The sequence below is a fragment of the Vicia villosa genome, linkage group LG1, assembly GCF_029867415.1.
Source record: "Vicia villosa cultivar HV-30 ecotype Madison, WI linkage group LG1, Vvil1.0, whole genome shotgun sequence".
NCBI lineage: Eukaryota > Viridiplantae > Streptophyta > Magnoliopsida > Fabales > Fabaceae > Vicia > Vicia villosa.
The window spans coordinates 135,273,345-135,298,068 of NC_081180.1; the positions used below are offsets into that span (position 1 = coordinate 135,273,345).

The window sequence follows — 24,724 nt, forward strand, 5'->3', positions numbered from 1 at the left end:
CATTAATGTTGAAAGTAGTATATACAAAGAAGATAACAAAGCGATAAACGATAAACCAATTATGTCGATCCTTTGAATCTTCTTCCCCCTTAATCTTGAGCCAGATCAAGGTTATCCAAGAGCTTCACTTTGATTCCCTTCTGCAGTGTCTTGATTCCTTGAACTCCCCGTTCCTCAATCGTTACACTCAGCCGAATCCTCAATGAACGCCTCTTGATAAAAACCCCCAAGAACCACCCGTCGTGGAGGACAAAACCCGCAGATTTTATTCACCAACAAACCCCACAAACCTTCACCCACTAGGAATCTTCAATTCCGTTCCATGGACGTTATCGAACTCATCACTAACCCGCAACGCAAGAATGATTATGTGTAATTGTGTTGGAGATGATGAAGAACGAAGATGAGAAGCGTTTGTGTATCTTTCAGTCGTTGGTGTTGCTTGAATAATTACCCTTGAACAATATATATGATTGCATAACAGTTAGAACCAAGAAAAACTGATTTTTGAACTTTCTTGATCAGTTAGGTCGACCACTTGTAGTGCTTAGGTCGACCTAACAGAGCTTGTGGAATTTTGCTCCCAGTTAGGTCGACCTGTTGAAGGAGTAGGTCGACCAGAATCCTCTTCTGATGCATTCTGGGGACATTTTCACAGATTAGGTCGACCTAGTTGCCATGTAGGTCGACCTAGCAGACTGATATGAAGATTTCTTCATTTTGAGTCGACCTAAATGGTCTGTGAGTCGACCTAGCAGAGGTATATGGATTTTCCTTCATTTTAGGTCGACCTAGGTTGACAGTAGGTCGACCTAACTGCTGATTTTCTGCATTTTTCATGTCCAGCTTGTGTTGAGTCGACTTATATGCATAGTGGATCACCTTGTGCTTTCATGAGTGATCAAATGCTTTGCTTTTCTGATTCCTCCTTGTTGTTTGAATGCTCATTTGAGTTTGCCATAAATCAAAAACATCTTTGAGCTTAATCTTGTATTCACACTATTTAAATTAATAGTCTAGATTAACTAAATAAAAATGAAACCAACTATACATATTCAAATACAATCCCCTAATATTTTTTTCAAGAGACACTTTTCTTTCCATTTACATCCTTTCTAGATTATTAAAATTCTGCTTATGCACATAAAACAATTTGAAATATTAATATGTTCATTTGCCATCTTTATCATCTCATTTGAGTGTTATTATTAGGATGAAGAAAATTATATTAAGCAATTTTTTTTTGTTTTTCTTAGGATTAGCTACACAATTAGATCAATAAAATTGAATCTAACATTTTAAATTAATGTTATTTCAACAATTATAAAAAGAGAATATTTGTTAAATTGGTAACCTCCATTTGAAAGTTTTCCGATGTTTTCCTTTTATTATAAAATCTAAGAGAGAGTAATTTGATAAAGATTTGAACTCATTTTTATTTCTAATAAATCTCAGCCATAAATTAAATCTAAGGGTATTATTTTCTGACTCATCTATGAAGAATTTAATGAATCTTCACTCTAGACACAACTAGGAGTGGAAATAGGCTGGGCCGAGCTAGGCTTTGCCAAGCCTAAGCCTGGCCTGTCAAAAAAACTGAAGCCTAAGCCTGGCCTATAGCCTGTCGTAGGCTTATTTTTTAGGCCTGAGCCTGGCCTTTTCGAAGGCCTGGTTAGCTTGTTAGCCTACTTAAAAGCCTATTTGTTTTAGGCATATGTAAATAAGCAATTAACATAATGCTTAAATAGACTAACTAACTAAAAGAACTTACGAGAACAATGTTCATAAGGATTTTTCATCTTATTTTCACGAGTTCTTCAAGATAACCAAGTATCATTAATGTATTTTAATTCAAAGTACAAAATATAATATAATGATAATAAAAAAAAATATTCATATTTATTTAAATAGGCCGGCCTGATAGGCTTAAAAGGTTTTTTTTAGGACCTGAGGCCTAGCCTTTTTAACTAAATAGGCTTATAAAAAAGCCTAGGCCTTTTCTATTTAAAAATAATGTATGGCCTGGCCTGAGCCTATATAGGCTAGCCTGTAGGCCCTTGTTATCGGCCTGGCCTATTTCCACCCCTAGACACAACCCATTCCATTCTTTCATTTTTTTCACAAATTTGTTCCCTCATTTTCTCTTACAAAAGAAGAAAAAAAACATAAAAAATGAAGTATTTTAAAAACACAAAAATCAACTAGGATTCATTCATGAGATTAGTAAAACCCTTACATTGGGATCTTAGGTAAAATCCCTTTATTCACAATCAAACACATAACTTAAAAGCTTAATTTTTCTTTTTACTACTCAAGGACTGCAATGATCCTGCAATGATCACAATCACAAGATTATTTCAACTCATCATTGATGATCTTAGATGGTTTCTCATCCTCTTCTCCAACAATACTAACCATTCTAGGGCCTTTGATCTTATCATGTGACAACTTATTAAGTGTTAAAGTAAGAACACCATTTTCCATCTTAGCCTTAACAGAATCCAAATCAACATTTTCAGGCAATCTAAACTGCCTCCAAAACTTTCCATAAGATCTTTCAACTCTGTGCCAGTGATCTCCTTTTTTCTCTTCTTCTTTCTTCCTTTCACCACTCACTCTCAGCACCCTATTCTCTTCCACTTCTATCTTTATATCATCTTTTTTCAACCCAGGCACGTCCAGCATTATAACATGTCCCTCCGGAGTTTCCTTCCAGTCTACTCTAGCATGTGACAGTGTCATTGATGGTTCGTGATTCTCAACTCCATAGGGGATTTGTTCTAAGACGCGAAATGGATCTGGGAAACGATCAGACCAGAGATCGGATAAGAGAGTGTTGGGGGAATCTAAGAATGGTAATAGTGATCCTTTTGCTATGAAAGGAAAGTTACCAGCAAGAAGAATAAGCATTAGAAATGGGACCATTGACATGTTTAGTCGTTGTAGACTCATACTTGGAAATGTGTGTTTTTGTTCTTTAGGTTTGGAGCTTGTATGAACAATTATATTACGATACTTCTTGGTGGAATCAGAGGTATTGATGTGTTGTATTTATATATAGTTGTAAATGTGACATACGGTTCTTGAAGATTCTATATGCAGTGAAATAGAAGTAATATATAATGTAGAGAGATTGAGAAAGTTCTAGATTGGTATGGTGTTTTAGAGATTTCGAACCTCTTCAAGAGCCTTCGGGTGGATAGTAAAACTTGGTTCTTTATGCCAAGTGACATATTTGAACCTCAATTTTTCTTTTAGCATATAATTTTTTCTTTTGAGGTTATTAATTTTCTTAACAAATTTCATTAAAATAACTTATTTGATATTTTGACTTTAAATAATTCATATAAACAAAACATATTTGTTTATTTTTCTCTTCTTAATTTTTTTTTTACTTTCTTATTTCCAAATAAAAAGATATTAAAATTGACAATATATCACTGCATTCCATAGATCTCTTACACTGCGCGAAATTTCATTTTTGTCCTTAACTTTCGTAGATGCACTTCTGAAAGCACCTCTATTTTTGAAAAAAATGTGTTTCCTTCCGTATGTACATCTACGGAAGCCAATGATTTCAGAGGTCCCAGATGATGAAATGGGGAAGATGAAATGAGGAAGTCCCAAATGCCATCTCTCAGCAAATGCCATTAGCATCCCATTATGTATCGTTGTGTAGTCCACCTGACAGAGGTCCCTCATGCCAGAAGCTGCTAGTACATCCTGGAACCACGACTTGTCAGGCTGGGCAAGACCCTCAATCTTCCGGCCGTGGTTGTAGAACCTCTGCAGATCCCTATCTTGATATTTTTTTTTTAAAAAAACACGATTATTAATAAGCAATTTCAGAAACAAAAGAAAAAAAGTAATTAACAAAGAAAATTTACCTCTCCATCCCATACGCCTGACTGCATGATCGTCATACCATGTCGAAAGGGATGCGTCTATAGGACCCCCGGGTACCAGATAGGCTCTGGCATCGGCTCATCCTCGTGTCCCTCTGGAGGTGGCTCAGCAGATCCTGCATCGGCCTTCATTGGCACATGAACAGGAGTAGAAGTAGAAGAAGTGTCATGACGACGTCTGCAGGGGGTGGCATCTGTGAGGAACTCTAAACATCATCCCGGGGCCTCCGTGGTGTAGTAGTAGACAGGGAAGGCCCCTCAACTGGGACAGATGGAGAAGGCTCGGCTGGAGCGGGTGTATCAACTGAAACAAACGTAGAGAGCCCCTCAACTGGGACAGATGGGGAAGGCCCGGTTGGAGCAGGTGGAACGACAGCTCTATCAGTGACCTGAGATAGTACACGCGCCCGTTCACACCGCACGGATGCGTGCTGTGCAGTCCTCCCATGTATATCTCTATCTGGACCGTGGGTCATAATGTCTGCATTGTGATAACATCTGTTAGATACTATGTATCTATAAATGAACAATGAATTATAAATATATAAGAAAAGGAAAAAAAATACTCTTCCGTAGATGCATCTATGGAAGCACCTTAGTAACAAAATTTATGGTGCTTCCGTAGATGCATCTACAGAATGCCCTAACATTCATCTCTTCCGTAGGTGCATCTACGGAAGGCACTGAAGCTCAGAAACGCAACAATGGCGTAACTCCACTATTCAATCACCTAAAACCTCCATTTTTTGGCTTGATCGTTCATAATAAACCTCAAACAGCACCTACATTGTCTCTAAACAATATCTCTAAGCCTATCCAATCATTTCTAAACCTAAATATCAAATTCTAATCTGATTTCAAAAATACTCTAAAATAACTCAAAATTTAAAAAACTTACTGATTAAAATATAGCTTTGAACTTGATATAGATTTGAATATGATGTTGACAATGTAGTCAAACTCGGGAGAACGAAATTTGAAGTTTGAAATTTGGGGTTGAGAGAGTTTGAGAGTGTTTGAGAGTTTAGAGTTGAAATGAAGAGAATTAAGGGGGGGGGGGGGGAGGTCTGGCGCGAGTTATTATTTATTTATAATCGTATAATAAAAAATTGTGATTTTTTCATGCATCCGTATATATATATATATATATATATATATATATATATATATATATATATATATATATATATATATATATATATATATATATATATATATATATATATATATATAAGGTTGTCACGATGACAACCCTAGCCATGTGTCATCATGATAGCTAAGTTTTCATCTTTGCATACATGATCCATTTTTACAGCTTCTTTAGAGAAAAAGTCTCTATAATGTTGTGTATTATCTTTATTAGACGTCTCTTACTTTTATAGTAATGGTTCTCATTTTTTTCAATAGTTGTGGTATTATCCTAGTGGATCAACACAATTGTTATAGGTTTTTCCTACAAAAGCATCTCAGCTAGCAAGTATCTTAACCAACTTCTTCACTAGCATTTGCTACTGCTATCATTTAAGACTCCATTGTGGATTGAGTTAAGATAGTCTATTTCTTTGATTTCCAAGATATAACTCCTCTAACTATACTGAATATATAATCATTAGTTACTTTGGAATCATTTGACAATATGTTCCAATCTGCATCATTGTATTCTTCAAGTATAATAGGAATTTGTGATAATGTATACCAAGATTCATGGTCCTTTATTGTATCATATGACTCTATCAATGGCTTGTCAATGCTCATTACTCGATATATTAGTAAACCTACACAAAAATACTATGACATAAGCAATGTCATATCTAGTATAATCAATGGCATACCTAAGACTTATAATGATGCTCGCATACTTTGTTTGTCTGACATTATCACCAGTGTTCTTAAATAGTTTTACAATAGGATCGTATGGTGTGCAAGCATGTTTATAGTCAAAATAATTATATTTCTTTAAGATATTCTCCATATAATGCAATATATCCAAAGAATGTCCCTTCTCGGATCTAGTGATATTGATTCCGAGAACCACATCAATTTCTCCAAGGTCCTTCATATTAAAGTTATTGCACAAATGATTTCACATCATTAACAACCCAATTGTTTAATCCAACATGAGTAAGTCATCTACATATAGACATATGATAATGCAAATACTGTTTTCATATTCGTAATAAACACATTTTTCAATTTCATTTACTTTGTACCCATTCAATATTATTAAGTTATCAAAATTTTCATGTCATTGCTTTGGAGTTTATTTTAGATCATACAGATACTTAAATAATTTACAGAACTTGTTTTCTTGCCCATAAATCACAAAGCCTTCCAGTTGGTCCATATAGATTTCATCTTCTAAGTCACCTTTTTAAAAGTTGTTTTAACCTATATTTGGTGCACTATTAAGTTATAAATAGCAGCAATTATAACAAGTATACTAATGGACGTGATTCTAGTGATTGGAGAAAAAATAGCAAAGAAATTTATATTTTATCTTTGCCTAAAACCATTGGATGCAAGGCGAGCCAACCTTGTACTTATCAACTATTCCATCAGTTTTTAGTTTTTTTTCAAAACTTATTTACAATCAATTGGTTTGCAATCAGGAGGCAAGTCTACTAAGTGTCAGGTCCTATTAGGAGAATATATCTAATTGTTAATAGCTTCTTGCAACAAATATGCATCAAGAGATGACAAAGTTTCTTGAAGATTTATTGGACCTTCTTTTACTTTCTAGGTTGCATAATCAGGTCCAGTGTATTTGGCAACTCTTATTCTCTTAATTCGTCAAAGTTCAGATTCTACTTCGTCGTTGATTTTGGTGCTTCATATCAGAGGAATGTTATTCGATTCAGTTCCCCTATTATTTCTTAATTTGAAAGATAATTTATCTTCATAAATTTCAATATCATTTGATTATATGATCACTTTAACATTACTTCTTAAAACCTATATGTCTTATTGTTAATTGTATACACAAATATTACACATCCATAGGCTCTACCATGAAGTTTAACTCACTTCATATCTGGAATCTTGACATAAGCCATGCAAGCTTAAGTTCTAAACTAAGACAAGTTTGATTATCTTTTCTTTAATATGCTATAAGGATATATATTATTTTTAGACTTTGAGACTTTATTCAGGACATAGAAAACAATCAATAAAATTGTATCCCACCATAGAGATGCAAAATTGTTGCGTTAGCAGTAAACGTAAATTTTACAATTATCATATCCACTGAGACCAGTTGTTTTAAATATAATTTCGTAGTGTTTTATTATTCTAAATAGGAAAGGATTTTTTGGATTTTGTGATGTGGAAAAGTAAATGATAGAAAATAAATGAGAGAAAGTAAAGTTACAGATTCAGAATTAACATTTAGAATGTTTATCAGGGGTAGATTTCATTATGATGTATCTATCATGCACTCCATAAGTCAACAATATGCTCTTCTACTCAGCATATAATACTACCACATATTACCCTCATTCATATTTCCTTTCGATCTCCACGTCGGGAGATCAGTGTATTACCTAGAAGTTGATATATCAAACTATTAGGAAACACAAAGCATTAAGTCCCAATAGTCGCAAAGTAGCGAGACTCCACACCGATCCTACTATAATACATTTAGATATTGAGCATATACTTATGTCTAGGCTTATTACTCAATATATGATTATCTTGGATCTAGTAACGAAAAACACCTTTCGATGTTAGGTCATACCATGAAAATAGGTTTTAGATTAAAAAGATAAAATAAGCATTAAGATTGACCAATATTATAACATGTCTAGATTTACATAAAACACCATGACCTATGTAATACATGAATATAATGACTACATTTAATCCTAATAATATAAATTTTAGGTACGCTTACTCATGGTTAGCTTAACAGCTGGTATTTCTAGAGAAGTTGACATTGGAAGTGGTATCTGCTCTGTCACCTGAGCAGCACTTCCGCCTTTCAAACATTCTTTCTTATTCTCTTGTTATAGATCAAAGTGAACCTACTCCAATTTAGTACTCCTCTGATCCATCGAAACTCTCTTTGAATTGATATGAAAATTTCTATTTATATGCAAAAATATGAGGCTTTCGCTGGGGGCACCGTCCTTACGCCCAACATGCCAACCCTACTCTGACACTCTCACGAGTTAGCTTTTCTTCTTCGTCAAGAAACACTCCCATGTCTTTCCTGTGTCCTTGGCCCACCTTTACTTGCCCAACATACCACCCCTTCAACTAACACGCTAACCCTTGCTTCACCATGAAGTACTTGCACCTAGTCATGCCACATGGTCTTGTATGCGCCTAGCGCGCCTATAGCTTATGCCTAGCGAGTCTTGCATCTTCAGGTTTTTTCTTTTGCCTATTTTATGTATGCTCATTAATGTATTTTCGTTTCTTTTCACCAATTTTTATTAATGCATACAAGGAAAGTCCAAACAGGAATTTTGTTACTTTTCATAGATAAATCGGAGATTTTGTAACAATTTCTTATAAAATAAGTCCATAAGTGCTGACGTAATTAATGTAAATATGGCACTTATCAAACATTGTAATTCAACTTAATAGTAATTATTAGTTCAGTGAGAGTTCTATTTTTTCTTTCCGCTTTACCATTAATTTCAGGAAAAATATGGCACATGGTTTAATGTACAATTCCATTTTGTTTATAAGATTCAGTAAATAAACTAGAATCATACGAAATTTTCATATCATTACGAAACCTCTTAATTTACTTGCTAAATTGATTTTCAATTTCATTCCCAAAAGTATTAAACATATCGAGCACTTCACTTTCATTCTTAATAAATTGTTTTCAATTTCATTCATAAAAATATTAACATATCGATTTCATTTACACAAATGTCATTCTTAGTGATGGTTTACAAATCTATTCCAATAGACTGACTAAATTATGCTTTATTCAGAAGAAAACCATAAACAAGATTATTTCTAATTTTAGAAGTATGCATGATATCCTTTAACATTAAAGTCTTTCCAAAGGTGAACTTCTAGTTTCACCTGTCCTAAACCACCAACATTAGTGGTGTGACCATCTGCTAACAACACTTTCTTATCATCAACTTTCGTATATGTTTTGAACTAGGGGTGGAAAAACAAATCTAGTTCTTCGAGCATGCTCATTTTGTCCACACTTTTTTGCGGGGCAGGAAAATATTTTAGGTCCACACCCTCTAATATTCTTGTCCCGCCCTATTTTTTGTAGACTTTTGCAGGCGTGGACATTAATATAAAATTGTGAAATGTTTAGGCTTAAAAGGTGCAATGACCGTGGGCACGCCCCGCATGGCACTCACTTTTTATGGGGCGGGCCAAGGTTTTAGGCTCACACCCTTAACTATCCCTTCTCTCGCCTCGCCTCATTTTTTTCGAGATTTTGTAGGAAGGACATGGTTGTTTACCACCCCTATTTTGAAAAATGCATGATCATAATAGACATAATGATAGGCACTAGTGTTTCTCCACCAACCATGTTGGTTTCACTGATTATCGTAATATTGCTCATCAATCAAGTTAACTTGTGCATTATGGGTAGCATCATGTTTCAACATGCTCTTAAATTTCTTAGCCATGTGACCTAGTTTTCCACAATTGAAACATGAGAAAATTTCAGCGTCACTTTTTTTAGGTGGTGGTTGTTTTCTAGCAATAGGAGAAATTTTGGCTCTAGAAGGGTTCTCACTCTTAATTCGGCTCACAATATTGTGGGTCTAATTCTTTAATGCTTTTCTATATGAATTTTGAATCACACCAAATTTCTTTTTTCAAAATTTTTGTTGTTGATTGAAACAACCAAAAATTCATCTTTCTGATCTTGTCTCAGAGATTATTCTTTTATTCATGGGCGAGTAATCAGGCTCTCGATTGAAATTTTGTTTGTTTTATGGTGAAGCAAATTTTTAAAATCTTTCCAACTAGGGGGCAGTTTGTCAATAATAAGAGCGATTTGAAATTGTCCATTTATGGACATACGTTCAATGATGATCTTGTCAACAATCTTTTGAAGTTTGTGACTTATAACCGCTACAGACCTCTCATCTACCATCTGATACTTTAAGTAGCAAATAACATCATACTTATTTGCTCCAGCCTCTTAGGTATCGTACTTCTTTTTCAGAGCTTCCCATACTTGTTTTGAAATCTCGCATCTACTATAATAATCATACATATCATTTGCGAGCCCCTATAGAAAGTGGTTTTTACAGAGATAATCATTTTCTTTCCATGGCATAATTTCTTTCTAGATTTTTAAATTGTTCACTTTAATATGTGCAACATATTCAGATTTAGTAGTAGTAATTGTTCCATCTAAATCCATATTTCTTATTGTTAGTTTGTCTGACTCATCTAAAAGGAAAAACAGGAATCTCCTTAGTCAGAATGTTGGCGATCTTTTTAAGGTTAAAAACAATCACATTTTTTATTGCCACCATTTGAAGTGACTTCCCTTAAACATGAAAGGTTTATTAGACACAACATCTGAAAAAGTACCAATAATTTCTCCAGGAGCCCATTGTAGTCTGTAAACATCTTAAAATTGTTGTTTTAGAATTTGTCTGCGAGTTTGAAGGGGAAGGGAGGAGAAGGCTTTCAAAAACAAAAATTTAAAAAAAAAAAGAAAATTATTTGATATTTTTTAAAAAAATAATGTTGTTTAGAATGATAAAAGAGTTATTATCATTACAATGTTTTTAATTTTCAGAATACTATAATAACCTAAAAGATATTTGGAAAATTTATCAAAACCCTCTAAAACCCTCGTTCAATATAATTTTTTAGTTCCTAATATTAGGGGGTTTTTGGTGTTGTAAATAAAATCAAACCCTCCAAAATCTTCCTACCCAAAATCTTTTTATTCTTTTCACCCAATCCTTCCTCTTTTTCAAAATCCTCCCTTCCCTCCCCCTCCAAACTCGCAAACAACGCCTTAGGATTTAAAAAAATGTCACTAAAGAAATTATCGGATTGAGTTCCAGACTAGGTCACTCTCTTTAATATGATTTGTAGCACTGCCTAAAATTGTGCAAGGGATACGACACCTCCAGGATAAAACAACTAACGAGAATGTGGAGAGCTAGAATTTTCATATTTTGGAAGTTGAGATTGATGAAGACCGATTAAATTAGATCGAGGATTTGAGGACCACCACCCTTACCAATGTTGCACCGAACCAGGAGATCATAGATGCATTTGTTTGGCAACGAGATTGCAGCTGTAGTTTTTTCTGTTAAATCTTGTTACAGTTAAATGGCAGAACATAGCCAACTAAGGATATGTTCCAACAATTATTAATGAAAGTGAAACACTCTTCATGCAATCTCTATCTTTTAATAAACCTAAGCTGAAAGAGATGCCTAAGTCCAATGAAGTAATACTCAAAAATGATAAGGAAGTAGGGATGGCAATTTGGCCTATCTCCAGTGGGTACCCACAAAAAACCTCATATCGGATAGGTTAAATACCCATAAAAATGGGTATAGGCACGGGCACGTGTAATTACCCATTAAAATATGCGGGTATGGGTGCGGGTACGGGTACCTTACTACCCAACCCGCCCCATACCCACATTACATATTTCTATAATGGCATTTATATTATTATATAAAAATGCATGATTATAATTTTTTTTAAAAATATATCGCTATTAAATTATTATTCATTTTAATAAAAGTGTTTATTTGTTTCTTAACTCAACAATAACATACATAATTTTTTTAATATTGTTAAAAAGACTTAAATTATATGATATTTTTTAATTAAACGATTTAATTTTACTATAAATGCGGGTAAACGGGTACGAGTATGGGCATTGAGGTACCCAATGGTACGGGTACGGGCATGAATATTGATACCCACGTGGGTTTGAGCTCGAGTACGGGGATTTTTTTAAACTGCGGGTATGGGAACGGGTACTATAGTACCCTGCCCAAATCCTACCCATTTCCATCCCTACAAGGAAGTGATCAGATTTGATTCTTGGCAAAATAGTTACTCCCATGTTGACACAAATATGCAAAGCTGGATTGCAAAGGGCCGTATCAAGCCTTCTCTCAACCAAGCCCTATGCACTTCTACCATTAGACCAAATAAAATAAGCACTTTGGTTTGAAGTTCCACTAGATTGTTTTGGTTGATGCAGGTAGAGAAATCCAACTTAGGAATTCTATTCGGAGTGTGACTCCCTCTATGTAACTATGTTTATGGGATTGGGAACCATAATGGAGTAAAAATCACCAATAAAACAATATTAATGTAGTAGATCTATTTTACAAAAAAAAAAGTTTTTAAATTAATTAATTTATTTCAAATTTAATACAATATTAACATTTTTAGTCAGTAATAATTTCTCTTTTATTTTTATGCATATTTTATTTTGTTTGAATTGATCAAAAATAAGATCATTTAGCTTGGGATAAAAGGAGTAGGTAAGGTCAAGATGAAGGCATTTTGTTTCACCACTTTACTGTGTTTCTGGCCACGCCTCTTGCGTGTGTTACTAACAACCACTTTTGCCCTTTAGTTTAACATGAAATCCAACTCACATCAAACAGCATCATTCTCTCTATAAATCGTCAATCCCATGCAAATTTTAGAATTGGTTTTATTGGAAAAAAATATTTCTGCTGAATTTTTTTTGGATTATCTAAGAGAAAAGAAAATTAGAGTTGTTAAATAAATTTAGGGTTTGTTTGTTTCAGCTTTAAGAAAATAATTTTTTTTTTTGTATTTTTGAAAATAAATTTTTCAAAATCGTTTTTTAAATATTAAAAAAAAATTATATTCTTTTTTTTTCCTAAATTGAAATTTTATTTTTTATATTTTATAACATAAACAAACATTATTGAAGACCAAAGCATAGTCAAAATCATAATTTTTTTTAAAAGTGATATTTTAAAAATGGTTTTTATGAAAATCTATTTGAAATAGCTTCAAAATTAAGTAAGTTTTTGAAATTTTGATATCCAAAAAAAGTTTCAATAAAAAGATGAATATACCTGAAATGAATAATTATTCAAACCAAATTTTCATTTGAAACATTTATGAAAAGTTTTTTTATAATTTTTTTTTACACAAAATTATATAACGCTATAAAAATTATTTATAAGTTTTTTACACAAAATTATATAACACTATAAAAATTATTTTTAAAAAAGCCCAAAACAAACGGATTTTGAATTATACATATGATTTTTATTTCGATAATACTTTACTATTGAGCGATAATGAAGATAAATTTGGAGTCCTTTGGGAAGGTTTTTTAGATCATATTTTTCTTTGAATAGATGAAAAGTGTACTATTTTAAAATAATTTGTGATTTTCTGTTAAATTAATTTAAGTTTTTTAGAGTTAATTTATATATTTTTTAAAAATTTGTTTTGTACCAAAAAAAAATTTTGAGAAAAAATTTTTGTTTGCAATCCAATTTATTAAAATTATTTTAAAATTAAAAAAATAATTCAATAAGATAGCTTTTAAATACATTTTTAGGGATAGGATAAAAAATATATTTTTCAAAAACTATTTTATCATACTAAAAAAATAAAAAATAAAAAATTTATTTTTATTATAATAAAAGATTAAATATATTTATTTTTAATAAAATATATATTTTTTTTATTTTCAGAAATTTTTAAAAAATTTAAAGTAAGCTCTTGCCACTAAATCATGTAACATCTATTGTTACATTACATATATATATATATATATATATATATATATATATATATATATATATATATATATATATATATATATATATATATATATATATATATATATATATATATATATATATATATATATATATATATATATATAACAATTAAAAAAATGAAACTTAAATCTTTAAAATAAAAAAAGAAAATAAAAAATATTTGTGACCAAAATTTTGATCTCTAATTTTTATTTATAAATTAAATTATACATAAAATTATTTTTCGTGACCAAATAGATAGCCACAAAATTTTGGTCTTTAAATTGGTTCAAAAATATCAAATTTTGTTGGATAAATCGGTCAATATAAAGACCGAAATTTTTCGATTGCTAAAACTGAATTTTCTAGTCATTGTTATGCAATCGATCAATAAAACCGATTTTTCTAGGAGTAATTATCCTCTACTATAGGATAAATTTTTATTAGCATGCATCAATTAACTTTACAATATGTATCCTTAAATATTTAATATACTGTGGGACATTTATCCTTAATTGATGGCAGTTCTGTAGTAGTGAACTTTTTTCAATTTAATATTTGTCATTTGCGGCTCGAGTTGCATTAATGATATAGACTTTTTATCCTAATAGATATTTGACAATGGCAGTAATCTTTTATTTTGAGAATTTAGTTTTCTTAATTTCTTGCATACTTAATTTTGAATTTTTGTGAAACTATGTTATCGCAATGAAGAAATGTTTGAAATTCACTGAAGTTTATTTTTGAAAGGAAAAACATTGACAAAACTTTAAAAGAACAAAAATATAGCCATCGCAACCAAATTTAATTTCGAGAGTCAAATATGCGCGGTAAAGCTATTAGCATCCCGCACATATGTTGTTCTCAATGGGAACTATTTAGTCAGATTCGTGAGTAAGAGTCTCAGCTTAAGGTATTTTGATTTCTTCCCATTATTGTGGGATACTTATAAAATGAAATAAATGAGAAAACATAAGTTTTTTTTATTAAGGGGCATGATAAGATCGCGAATTTTGCTCATTCGTATCCATATGTGAGATGGGGAATTCAAAGCTACGTAGTCATGGGAAGAAAATGTTTGTTTGTTGATCGATTTTATCAAAAGATGTTTAGGCCGCATTCGAGCGGTAAACATTACTTGCTACCTACGCATGAGAGAAGTGAACGTTGTGTGTGCTTCGCGTCTGAATGGATAAAATATGATCCAGAATCCATCAGATTATGTTTTGATCGCATTCGAGCGGACAACATTGCTTGCTACTCGAACATGGGAGGAATGAAGCATTTGTTTGTGCTTCGCGTCAGAGTGGACAAAACATCATATGTTTATGAAAAGATTTTTCGTCACGCTGAGGCGGAAAGAGTAGGTTTGATTGGTAGAAATTGATTTTTTTGGCAGAAGACGAATAACCGTTTTAGACAAAGTGTACACTTTGTTGTAAATTTTAATTATATTTCAAAAGTTTTAAATAAGTTTACTTTTAATTTTTAAGTCACAAATATTTTTAAAGAAAATTATTATTATTATTTTATTTATGATTTATAATAATATTTAATTTAGTTAATGGTTATTTTAATGACTTGACTTAGTCAAAGTCATTAAATATATTTTTCTCTCTTTCTTATTTAAATGCCTATTCTTCTTTTAGACAAAAAAAAAAAAAGGTCACATCTTCCAGCTATTTACAAGATGATTTCTTGTTGTTATGTTGAGGCGGATAAATCCTTAAGGACAGTGTATTTACACGCCTCAGGTTTATGTAATGGTTTATTATTTTGCAGGTTCAATGGTTCTTATTCTGAGAAGAGATCATCGAGTTATAGTGGTGGTCAAATTTCTACAATAATCTTAAGGATTTATTTTTGCTAGTAGTAAAAACGATGACAAAAGGTTTGGAAGGAATTTTGTTTCGTGAGAGAAAAAGATGATAGCATAATGGGAAATTCTAATATTTGACTATGTGAAATTCAAGTAAGTTTTTCTTCTACGATAATATTTTTATTGTTGCTTATGAATTGTGCAAAAGAAAAATAAAATATTTATTATGTAAAAGTTAACTAAATAAGATTATAGACGAATAAATTAATTTGTGGTTATTTTTATATGTCATAGATCGTGAAAATATATAATGAAATTTTGTCATACAAATGATTCACCTAATTTTATTGTTGTTGAGTATTATATTTATACATGTTCTCTTAGCACTATTTTTTAACATATATCTTTATCATTATCTTTATCATTGTTGTTGTTTAATTATTATATTAATCAATTAATAAGAGGAGTTATAAATAAAGAAACATATGCAAAATGCATGTTTAATTGGTCTAATTGGAACTAATTACAGTATTTTTTATGGTCAACATAATTTAATGGTATATATGTTATTGAGAAAAAATAAAAACGTATTGTGAATTGTTGGTGATGATTATTTATTTATTTGGATGATAAATGTGGTAACTAAAGTTAACGATATTTTTTCTTAAGTTTTTATAATAAATTATTATTTTGTGTCTTAATTATATGATATTGTATTATTAAATTTTATTAAATTGAATGTTCTATACGTTAGAGATTATAGAGATTATGTGTTCTTTGACGCCGTTGAAAACGATACGATATTAGTATCATTAATACATACGTTAATACACAATTATTATATATATTATTTTACCGGTATGCATCTACCTTTATTTCACAATAATGTTATTTGGGAATCTTTTTAAATATAAAATGTTGAAAATAAATACAACTTTTTATTAAAATTATATGGTTGCTAAAATATTGATTTTGGGAATACTTATATGAATTTTGTTATTGTTTTAAAAAAAATGTGATGTTATAATATTATCACAAGAGAATGAATAATATTACATTGTTATTATTATAACAATCCTGAAAAGTTTAGAAATAATTAATATTATTTATCTCAATAAATAATCGAGTTAAAAATCTAGAAATAAAATATATTTTTTTTATGATTCAAGTTTGTGTGAGTATATAATATATTGATATGCCCTATTTAGAATATATTTTAATGTGGAGGTATATAATAGTTATATTATTATATGAGAATTTAATTTGATATTATGTATGAATAAAATGAATAGAGATATTTTATATTATAAAATATTATTTAATTATTTTTATTGAAAACAAATAAAATAATTCTTGAATATACATATTATATTATATAATATGAATGAGAGAAAGGAGAAAAATAAATTAAACAAAAATGTGATTATTATTATTAGTGACTTATTTTAAAGAAGTTTATATGATATAATAATTTGAGAAACATGAGATAATATTGTTCTTATTGTGAGAATTAATTTTTATATTATTGGAAAATTATTTATTTTTATTGAGTATTGTAAAAAATATTTATACAGTGAGTTTTAATCACATGAAATATTTTGAATGATAATTTAAATTGTGATATTCCTTATAGTGGATGATCCAATGTATTACAATAATACAGTGATGTTAATATATGATTCAAATGAGAATAAAATTAAATGTGAAATTATTTCTCATTGTGGGGGTGTTGTCATTTGAAAAACATTCAAACACACCTTTATGTTAAAATCTTAAATAGATTTATGTTTATTTTTATTGAGAAATAATGATGTCGCTGATAAGTCATTTAAGCAGACCTGTATAAATTTAATTATGGAGACCAAGTTTAATATTCAAACTTGAGTAATACTTGAGATTCATTGACTTATAGACGTCTTAGAGACTTCCTCATTTGTGTATAAAAGTAGCTACTAAACAATGAGATAATATCGTTAATTTAAGTGAAGTTAGATCAAAATGATTTCAGTTGGTTCTCTGAAAAAATCCCTAGGAAGAAATTAATTTGTGACACATCGAGGGAAATTGGACTTAGCCAATTGAAATTAACAAGTGATGGGAACCCAACCTTTGTGATTGGAGATCCCATGAAAAATGTTCATATGGGTAAGAACAAGTCACTTGTTAGTTCTGCTAGCACCAAAAATTATATAATTAATTTTTGCTTGCGTCCTTTTCCTATGGTGTAATTGAGAAAGTGCTAGACACTGCATTATTGAGAGGATAAGCTTATGTAGCTTTTAATGAATTTCATATCCTTATTGGAGGTGTATGATTTGCATCATACACTTGATGAAATCACCTATATGAGTGTCGAGTGGGGCCGCTTGTATGAGATTTTGGCGAAATCTCTTGAGCACTCATGAAATAACCAGGCAGGCGCATGGCCTACTAGCGCACCACAGCGTCAACAACAAGAATTATGGGGGTGTGATGTGAGTGGTAGACCTCTAACATACGCTAAGTGATATTGGTTCATATAGCTTGCTACACCAATCTCACTGTATGTTAAGTACTATCATTCTATGACTAGTTCATATAGCTTGCTACACTAGTTTGATGCATCACATTCATGGTGTGAATCCAGAAAACTTTATTTATTCTACTTTTAAACTTTTGAAATATGTGGGGGATTGTTGTAAATTTTAATTATATTTCAAAAGTTTTAAATAAGTTTACTTTTAATTTTTAAGTGACAAATATTTTTAAAGAAAATTATTATTATTATTTTATTTATGATTTATAATAATATTTAATTTGGTTAATGATTATTTTAATGACTTGACTTAGTCAAAGTCATTAAATATATTTTTCTCTCTTTCTTATTTAAATGCCTATTCTTCTTTTAGACAAAAAAAAGGAAACAAATAACGTGAATTGCAGATATTTATTTTCTTCTGGTCACATCTTCCAGCTATTTACAAGATGATTTCTTGTTGTTCTGTTGCCTCAGAATCTCATTGAGAATCTGGGAAGAACCTGTTGAATCCTGGGGGATTTGCGCTTATGAGGCGGATAAATCCTTAAGGACAGTGTATTTACACGCCTCAGGTTTATGTAATGGTTTATTATTTTGCAGGTTCAATGGTTCTTATTCTGAGAAGAGATCATCGAGTTATAGTGGTGGTCAAATTTCTACAATACACTTTGCATCCGACTATTCAATAATAAAAAGAATATACACCCAATTTTCCTTTTTTAATCCAATTATTTTAAAATCATATTTGTGGAAGACAAATAATTAATTTAGACTAAGTGTACACTTTGTGTTCGATTACTCGAGAATCAAGCGGATGTACATCGAGTTTCTTTTTTTTAGTATGAGTTTGATTATGTATTTTTGGCGGAAGACGAATAATCGGTTCAAACAAAGTGTACACTGTGCTTTCGATTATTCGAGGATAAAAGAGTGTGTACTCAATTTTCCTTTTTTAATCTGATATTTGAGTGTAAGACTAATAATTGGTTCGAGCAAACGAGGGAATTGCGTGTTAGAGAGAATTGTAGCCTTTATCCAATATCCTAGAATCACAACAACTCAACTTCCTCTATCTTTATGTTACTCCCTCTTTCTTCTCCCTTAAATTAAACAAACAAAATCTCCCTCAACTTTCCATTCTTTTCTAACGATGTCTTTCTAAACCCACACAATAACAAACAAAACTCAATAATCTCATATGTGAAGACAAGTCTCTCCAGCATTGTGTTTTGATGAAGACAACTATAATCTCTCAAGATCATATGTATAGTCAAAGAATGAAGAAAAGCTTCATAGTCAAAGCTCGATGGTATCAAAACTTGTATCTCAATCAACTTTATCAAAATATCTTTGGATCTTAAAGCATTGATCACATCATTAAGGTACAAGTTGCAATCTCATCAAGTATTTTAACATAGTGCTCAAAAATATTGTGATTAATTCACCTTGATGCATAACTTATCTCTTAACATCAACGGGTTTGCACCAGAACTATTTTTAAAGTGTTTTTCAAAGTTGCATCAGGTGTAAGTGGTTACACCTTATGGTTAACCGGTTACACAAACGAAAAAATAAATTATTTTTTAAACAACATCAGTGGTAACTGGTTACACCTTCGAAAATTCAACGGAAACAAAAATAAGTTATTTTTAGCCCATTATGATGAATTCTTATATATCCATTAAAAATTAATGGATAAAGTTACCCAACTAACATGTCAAAAACTTAATGATCCATGTGTAACCAACTCTCTTGTCATTAATTTTTAAATTTAATAATTTATTTTCATGTAATTGCAACTCAATCCCTACTTTTATTAATGGTTTCAGTTGTCAAAAAAAATTATATTTCCAAAGAAACTTCCTTTCTCTCTCACTGGAACACTTTTTCTACCTTTGACTTCTCGTTGCCATTGCTTATTGAGTTATTTGTATCTATGCCCAAGTGTTAAGTTAAGATTTAATGGTACAAAGTGTTAAGTTAAGATTTAATGGTACAAAATCAATCGACTACAAAATTTATATCGTTATGATTTTATCGTTGCCATTATATATCATGAGAAGTAACGTTTGATTTATGGTACCAAATCAATGGACTACCAAATTTGTATCCTATAGTATAGTGTTTTTCAATTGGGATATTTGATTTTTCATTATTGATTTTCAATTGGTAAAAAAATAGATTATGGTTTTCTTAGATAGACCACGTGGAAAAGATTGTAGAAATATTAAATAATTTGACAATTTATATAATAATATAAATTTATCATTAAGAGATAAATAGTTAATACTTGTATAAGTTATTGAAAAGAATTTTTTACCAACATTTTTTAAAAACTATGAATTCCAAAGAAAAACAAGTCATTTGCAAAAAAAATTAGAAAAAAAATTAGGAAAATTATACCAAAAAATATATATTTTAATAGATTTCAAACATTTGACATTAATAATTTGTAATTATAAAAGAAAAATACATAGAAAAATATCTAGTATGGGACGCGCATTTGTTTTAGATGTATATTTTTTAATAGAAAAATGTCTGAGACCCGTTAAAAAATAATAATTGAATGTATAAAAAAATGTCTGGTACCCGTGAAAAAATAATAATTTAATATACAGAAAAATGTCTGGTACCCGTGAAAAAATAATAATTGAATGTATAGAAAAATATCTAGTACCCGTAAAAAAAATTAATTGAATGTATAGAAAAATATCTGGTACCCGTAAAAACATTTAGATCAATAAAATTTTTTAATACAAAATATAATTTTGTTATAAAATATGTGAATAATAGAAGATAAAAAAAATTAATTAAAAATAGAAGCTAAAAAAATTATAAATGAAAAAAATATGAGAAAAATTAAAGAGAAATCTTATGAATATAAAAAAGAAAATAATATTTAAAAATAAGAATAAAATATAGGAAGATATATTAACTCATTAGTTAGGAGTATAAGAATATTATTTGAATTTGAAATTTATGAAGAAAGAGAAAATTGAGATAAAATATTTGTGTTTCTAAGGAAAGATTTAAAATATTGGATACTATATTATAGGAATAAACCTGTGCGTTCGCACGAGTTCTGGTATATATATTTTTTAATAGGAAAATATCTGGTTATCCGTGAAAAAGTATTAATTAAATATATAATTAATAAAAACTATTTTGATCAGTAATTTCAAGTCCCGTTGATAATCAATATTTTGATCAATAATTTCATGTTCCCGTCTACAAATATTATTTTGATCAATAATTTCATGTCCTCGTGTACCTTAAAAAATATTTTTATCAGTAACTTCATGTCCCGTGTTAATAATCAATATTTTGATCAGTAATTTCATATCCCGTTAATAATCAATATTTTGATCAATAACTTCATGTTCCCGTGTACAAAAGATTTAGTAAAATATAATCTTATTTTTTTAATCACATTTTATACACTAAATCTAACTTAAAATATATTATTAATTTCATTTTAGAAGCATAAATTTTCTTATATATTATTTTCTTTTTAAAATTTAAAATTGAAAAAAATATTTATTAAAAATGGTCTCTTATAAAATCATTTACTTAAATGAGAATGTTAGCTAAGTTTATTCTATCACAAAAATTATTGACCTTAAAATCACTTTCTACCAAACTTATTAAATGACTATTATGATAGTGAAAGATAATTTTTTTTTAAATAATCAAATTGATCAAATTAATTGATATTCATTAACTGCTATAAAATAATAAAACATCCAATTTGTTATATAATTATGAATAATAATTACAAATTTCAAAACATAGAAAACTGCAACACATTTTAATAAGTATAAATTTTTCTCTATCTTGTCACTTATAACTTTGTGTGAGATAATTTAAAAGGAGAAAGAGTCTTATTTTTGTTGATCTTACGCAACATTATTTCTTTTTACAATTTCAAACAATAAATATTTAATCTAAAAAAAAAAGAAAAAAATATTTAATACAAATTAATAACTACTATTTTGAAAAACTATTTTTGCTTTAAAATTGTTATTGTATATGTTTTTCCATAAAATAATACTTTTGCTTCAACTTTGAAAGTTGATTTTTTTACAAATACTTCATATCTAAAAACATTGAGAAACCTAAATTCAAAATAAACAATGAGAGAGATGGTTGAAAAAAAATTGACATGACAAAAGCAGAGTTGATGGAAAGCATTTCTTTTATGAAAGCAGTGTTTTCACTATATTTAGGACAATGCATTTGTTATAAAAAGCATAAAAACTCTATGTTCAGTTTGAAACAATGTGTTTTGTTATAAAAAACATAAAAACTCTTTGGTTGAAATAGAACCAGGTGTGTGGATTGGTTGCGACATAGTTTAGTTGGTCTTTGGTTGAAATAGAATCAAATGTGTGGGTTGGTTGGGACATAGTTTAGTTGGACAAAATTTGCCCTCAATTCATTGATATGCAGACATATAAGCAAAGTTATTTTAGTGATTCTCTGATAATTGAATTTTCTTATATTAGGAGATGCCTAATATGTGCTATGGTTACAAATTATTACTATATTTTAATGATTCTTAAATATTAGATGTACATTTTTTAATATATTGTTTTTAATTAAAATTAATAATCATTATTTGGGAAATAAATAATCAACATTAAAATGTGTCAAAAAAAACTCAGGAACAAATTTGAAAGCGCAAAAAAAAATTAAATAAATATATTGCAACTTTCGATAGATTTATTACATAACACAACAGAGGGAAAAAAAGATGAAGCATAAGCTATTGTAAGGTGAATAGGATAAGTAGCTTTTGTATTATATCTACAATACTATGAACATACATAAGATGGGCAAAGTAAGACTGAAATGAATTTATGAACCAAATATCCAAAACAATTATATAACATAATATCTTTAAGAAATTTATTACATATATTAAAATATTATTATGAAGATAAAAAAGTTAAAGATATGACATAAAAGCTATATTATAGACTGTCGTTGCTATAAGTAGGTTTAAGAAGATATTAAAAATAAAATATTGATGTGATTATACCATGACAATGTCATGATTACCTACTATTACATATTTATCCTACACTTTCTATCCAACAATTTGGCCAAATTATTTATTAACCAATATCATTATTATCTTTTATTTATAACAAAAACAATTATGCATACATTTGTCTTATAATATTTAATATTTCTATTAAAAAAATTTATGTAAGTAAAAAACACAATATTTTTCGTCACAATATTTATTAACCAATATCATTATTAAAATATTTAAATCAGTCATAATAATTGTTTATTGTTTAATAATATATGATATTTTATTCATCAATAATCAAATCACAAAATTTTATTAGCTAATTAAAAACAATAATCCACCATAAATCTCCATAAAAAGTAGTGAACAATAGTAATAAATAATGAACAACACAATTAATAATAATAATACTGAACGACGGAATAATTAATGTAATATTTAATTGATTCAAAACGTAAAATATATAAATTATATGTAGTACTTTAATTTTTTAAAAATATAATATATGAAAAGGTATCTTTATTATATATAATTCATAAGTAGTTTTCTCCCTTTTGAAATTGTAAATATTTGTTGTAAACATATAATTATTATTAAATTTATCTTTTAATTATATGAATATGTTGTATTTATCCCTTTAAGCCATCAAATAAAGAAAAAAGAAAATGCAATGATCATAATTAAGTGACCATTAAAAGAATAAATAAGTTAGATATTAGGAAGAAGATTATGGAGTCTCATGCAGAAAATTGCAGAATAATTAAAGGGTAGGAGAGAGAAGAGGATAAATGAAATGATTTGATAGCAGAAGAGTGGTTGAAAATTGCAGTATGACATTGGGAAGGAGAAAAGAAAAGATGATGAAAATCTATAGGTGATTAGACAAATGAATAGATTTAAAAAGATTTGATCTGTAGAAAACAAAAATAAAAATAATATAATAAAAATAAAGGCAATAAATAAGGCAAATAAAAAATAATCAAAATCAAAATTTTCAAAAAGTTGCATCGGGTAAAGTGACAAATCTTTTCATATATCACTTTTCAGTGAAAGATAAAAAAAAGGTGATTGATAATTGGAAAATAGAGGTTAAAATCAGTTATTAATAATAAAGAAATATTTTATAATGTAGAATATAATTTTGAAATATGTACTAACTAATTTATTATAAGTTATCATAACATTTTTTAACTTATTTTTAAAAAATAGGAGGATGTTATTTTTAGTAAGAATCCTACATATAAATAACTTGATATATATTTTTTAATATATAATAAAAATAGTAATTGTTAAGTGGTTTTAATTAAAAAATGATTTTGATAATATCATCAATTTTGAATAATTAATATTACCTACTGTTACAAAGAAAACTTATTCTTTTGTAGGTGGACTCTTTAAAATCGATTTTATATAACTTGTGATAAAATTAAATACAATAAGTATTTTTAATGATTAAAAAACTAAATCAATAAAAAATATAATTAGAAGTTTGATATTTGTAAACGTCAAAATCATCTGAGGAGTTATAATTATGGAAACAAATTCATTGTCACTATAATCCTCTAAATCATTCTAAAAACACATTCATTATTTTTATAATCAATATTCATTGTCTTTATAATCTTTCTATTTCCATCAACTAATAATTGTATTCAAACAAAAAAGTATAAGCATTGCCATAGATCATAAAAGAATGGTGATACCTATTTT

General features: G+C 29.1%; 1 protein-coding gene across 1 annotated transcript; it reads right to left on the minus strand.

Moving 5' to 3' along the window:
- Positions 1 to 2,260: 2,260 nt before the first annotated feature.
- On the minus strand, positions 2,261 to 2,996 carry LOC131617490 (22.7 kDa class IV heat shock protein-like). Its single transcript, XM_058888773.1, has one exon. It carries the CDS (start codon positions 2,950 to 2,952, stop codon positions 2,353 to 2,355), a length of 600 nt encoding a protein of 199 aa, XP_058744756.1. The 5' UTR covers positions 2,953 to 2,996; the 3' UTR covers positions 2,261 to 2,352.
- Positions 2,997 to 24,724: the final 21,728 nt, after the last annotated feature.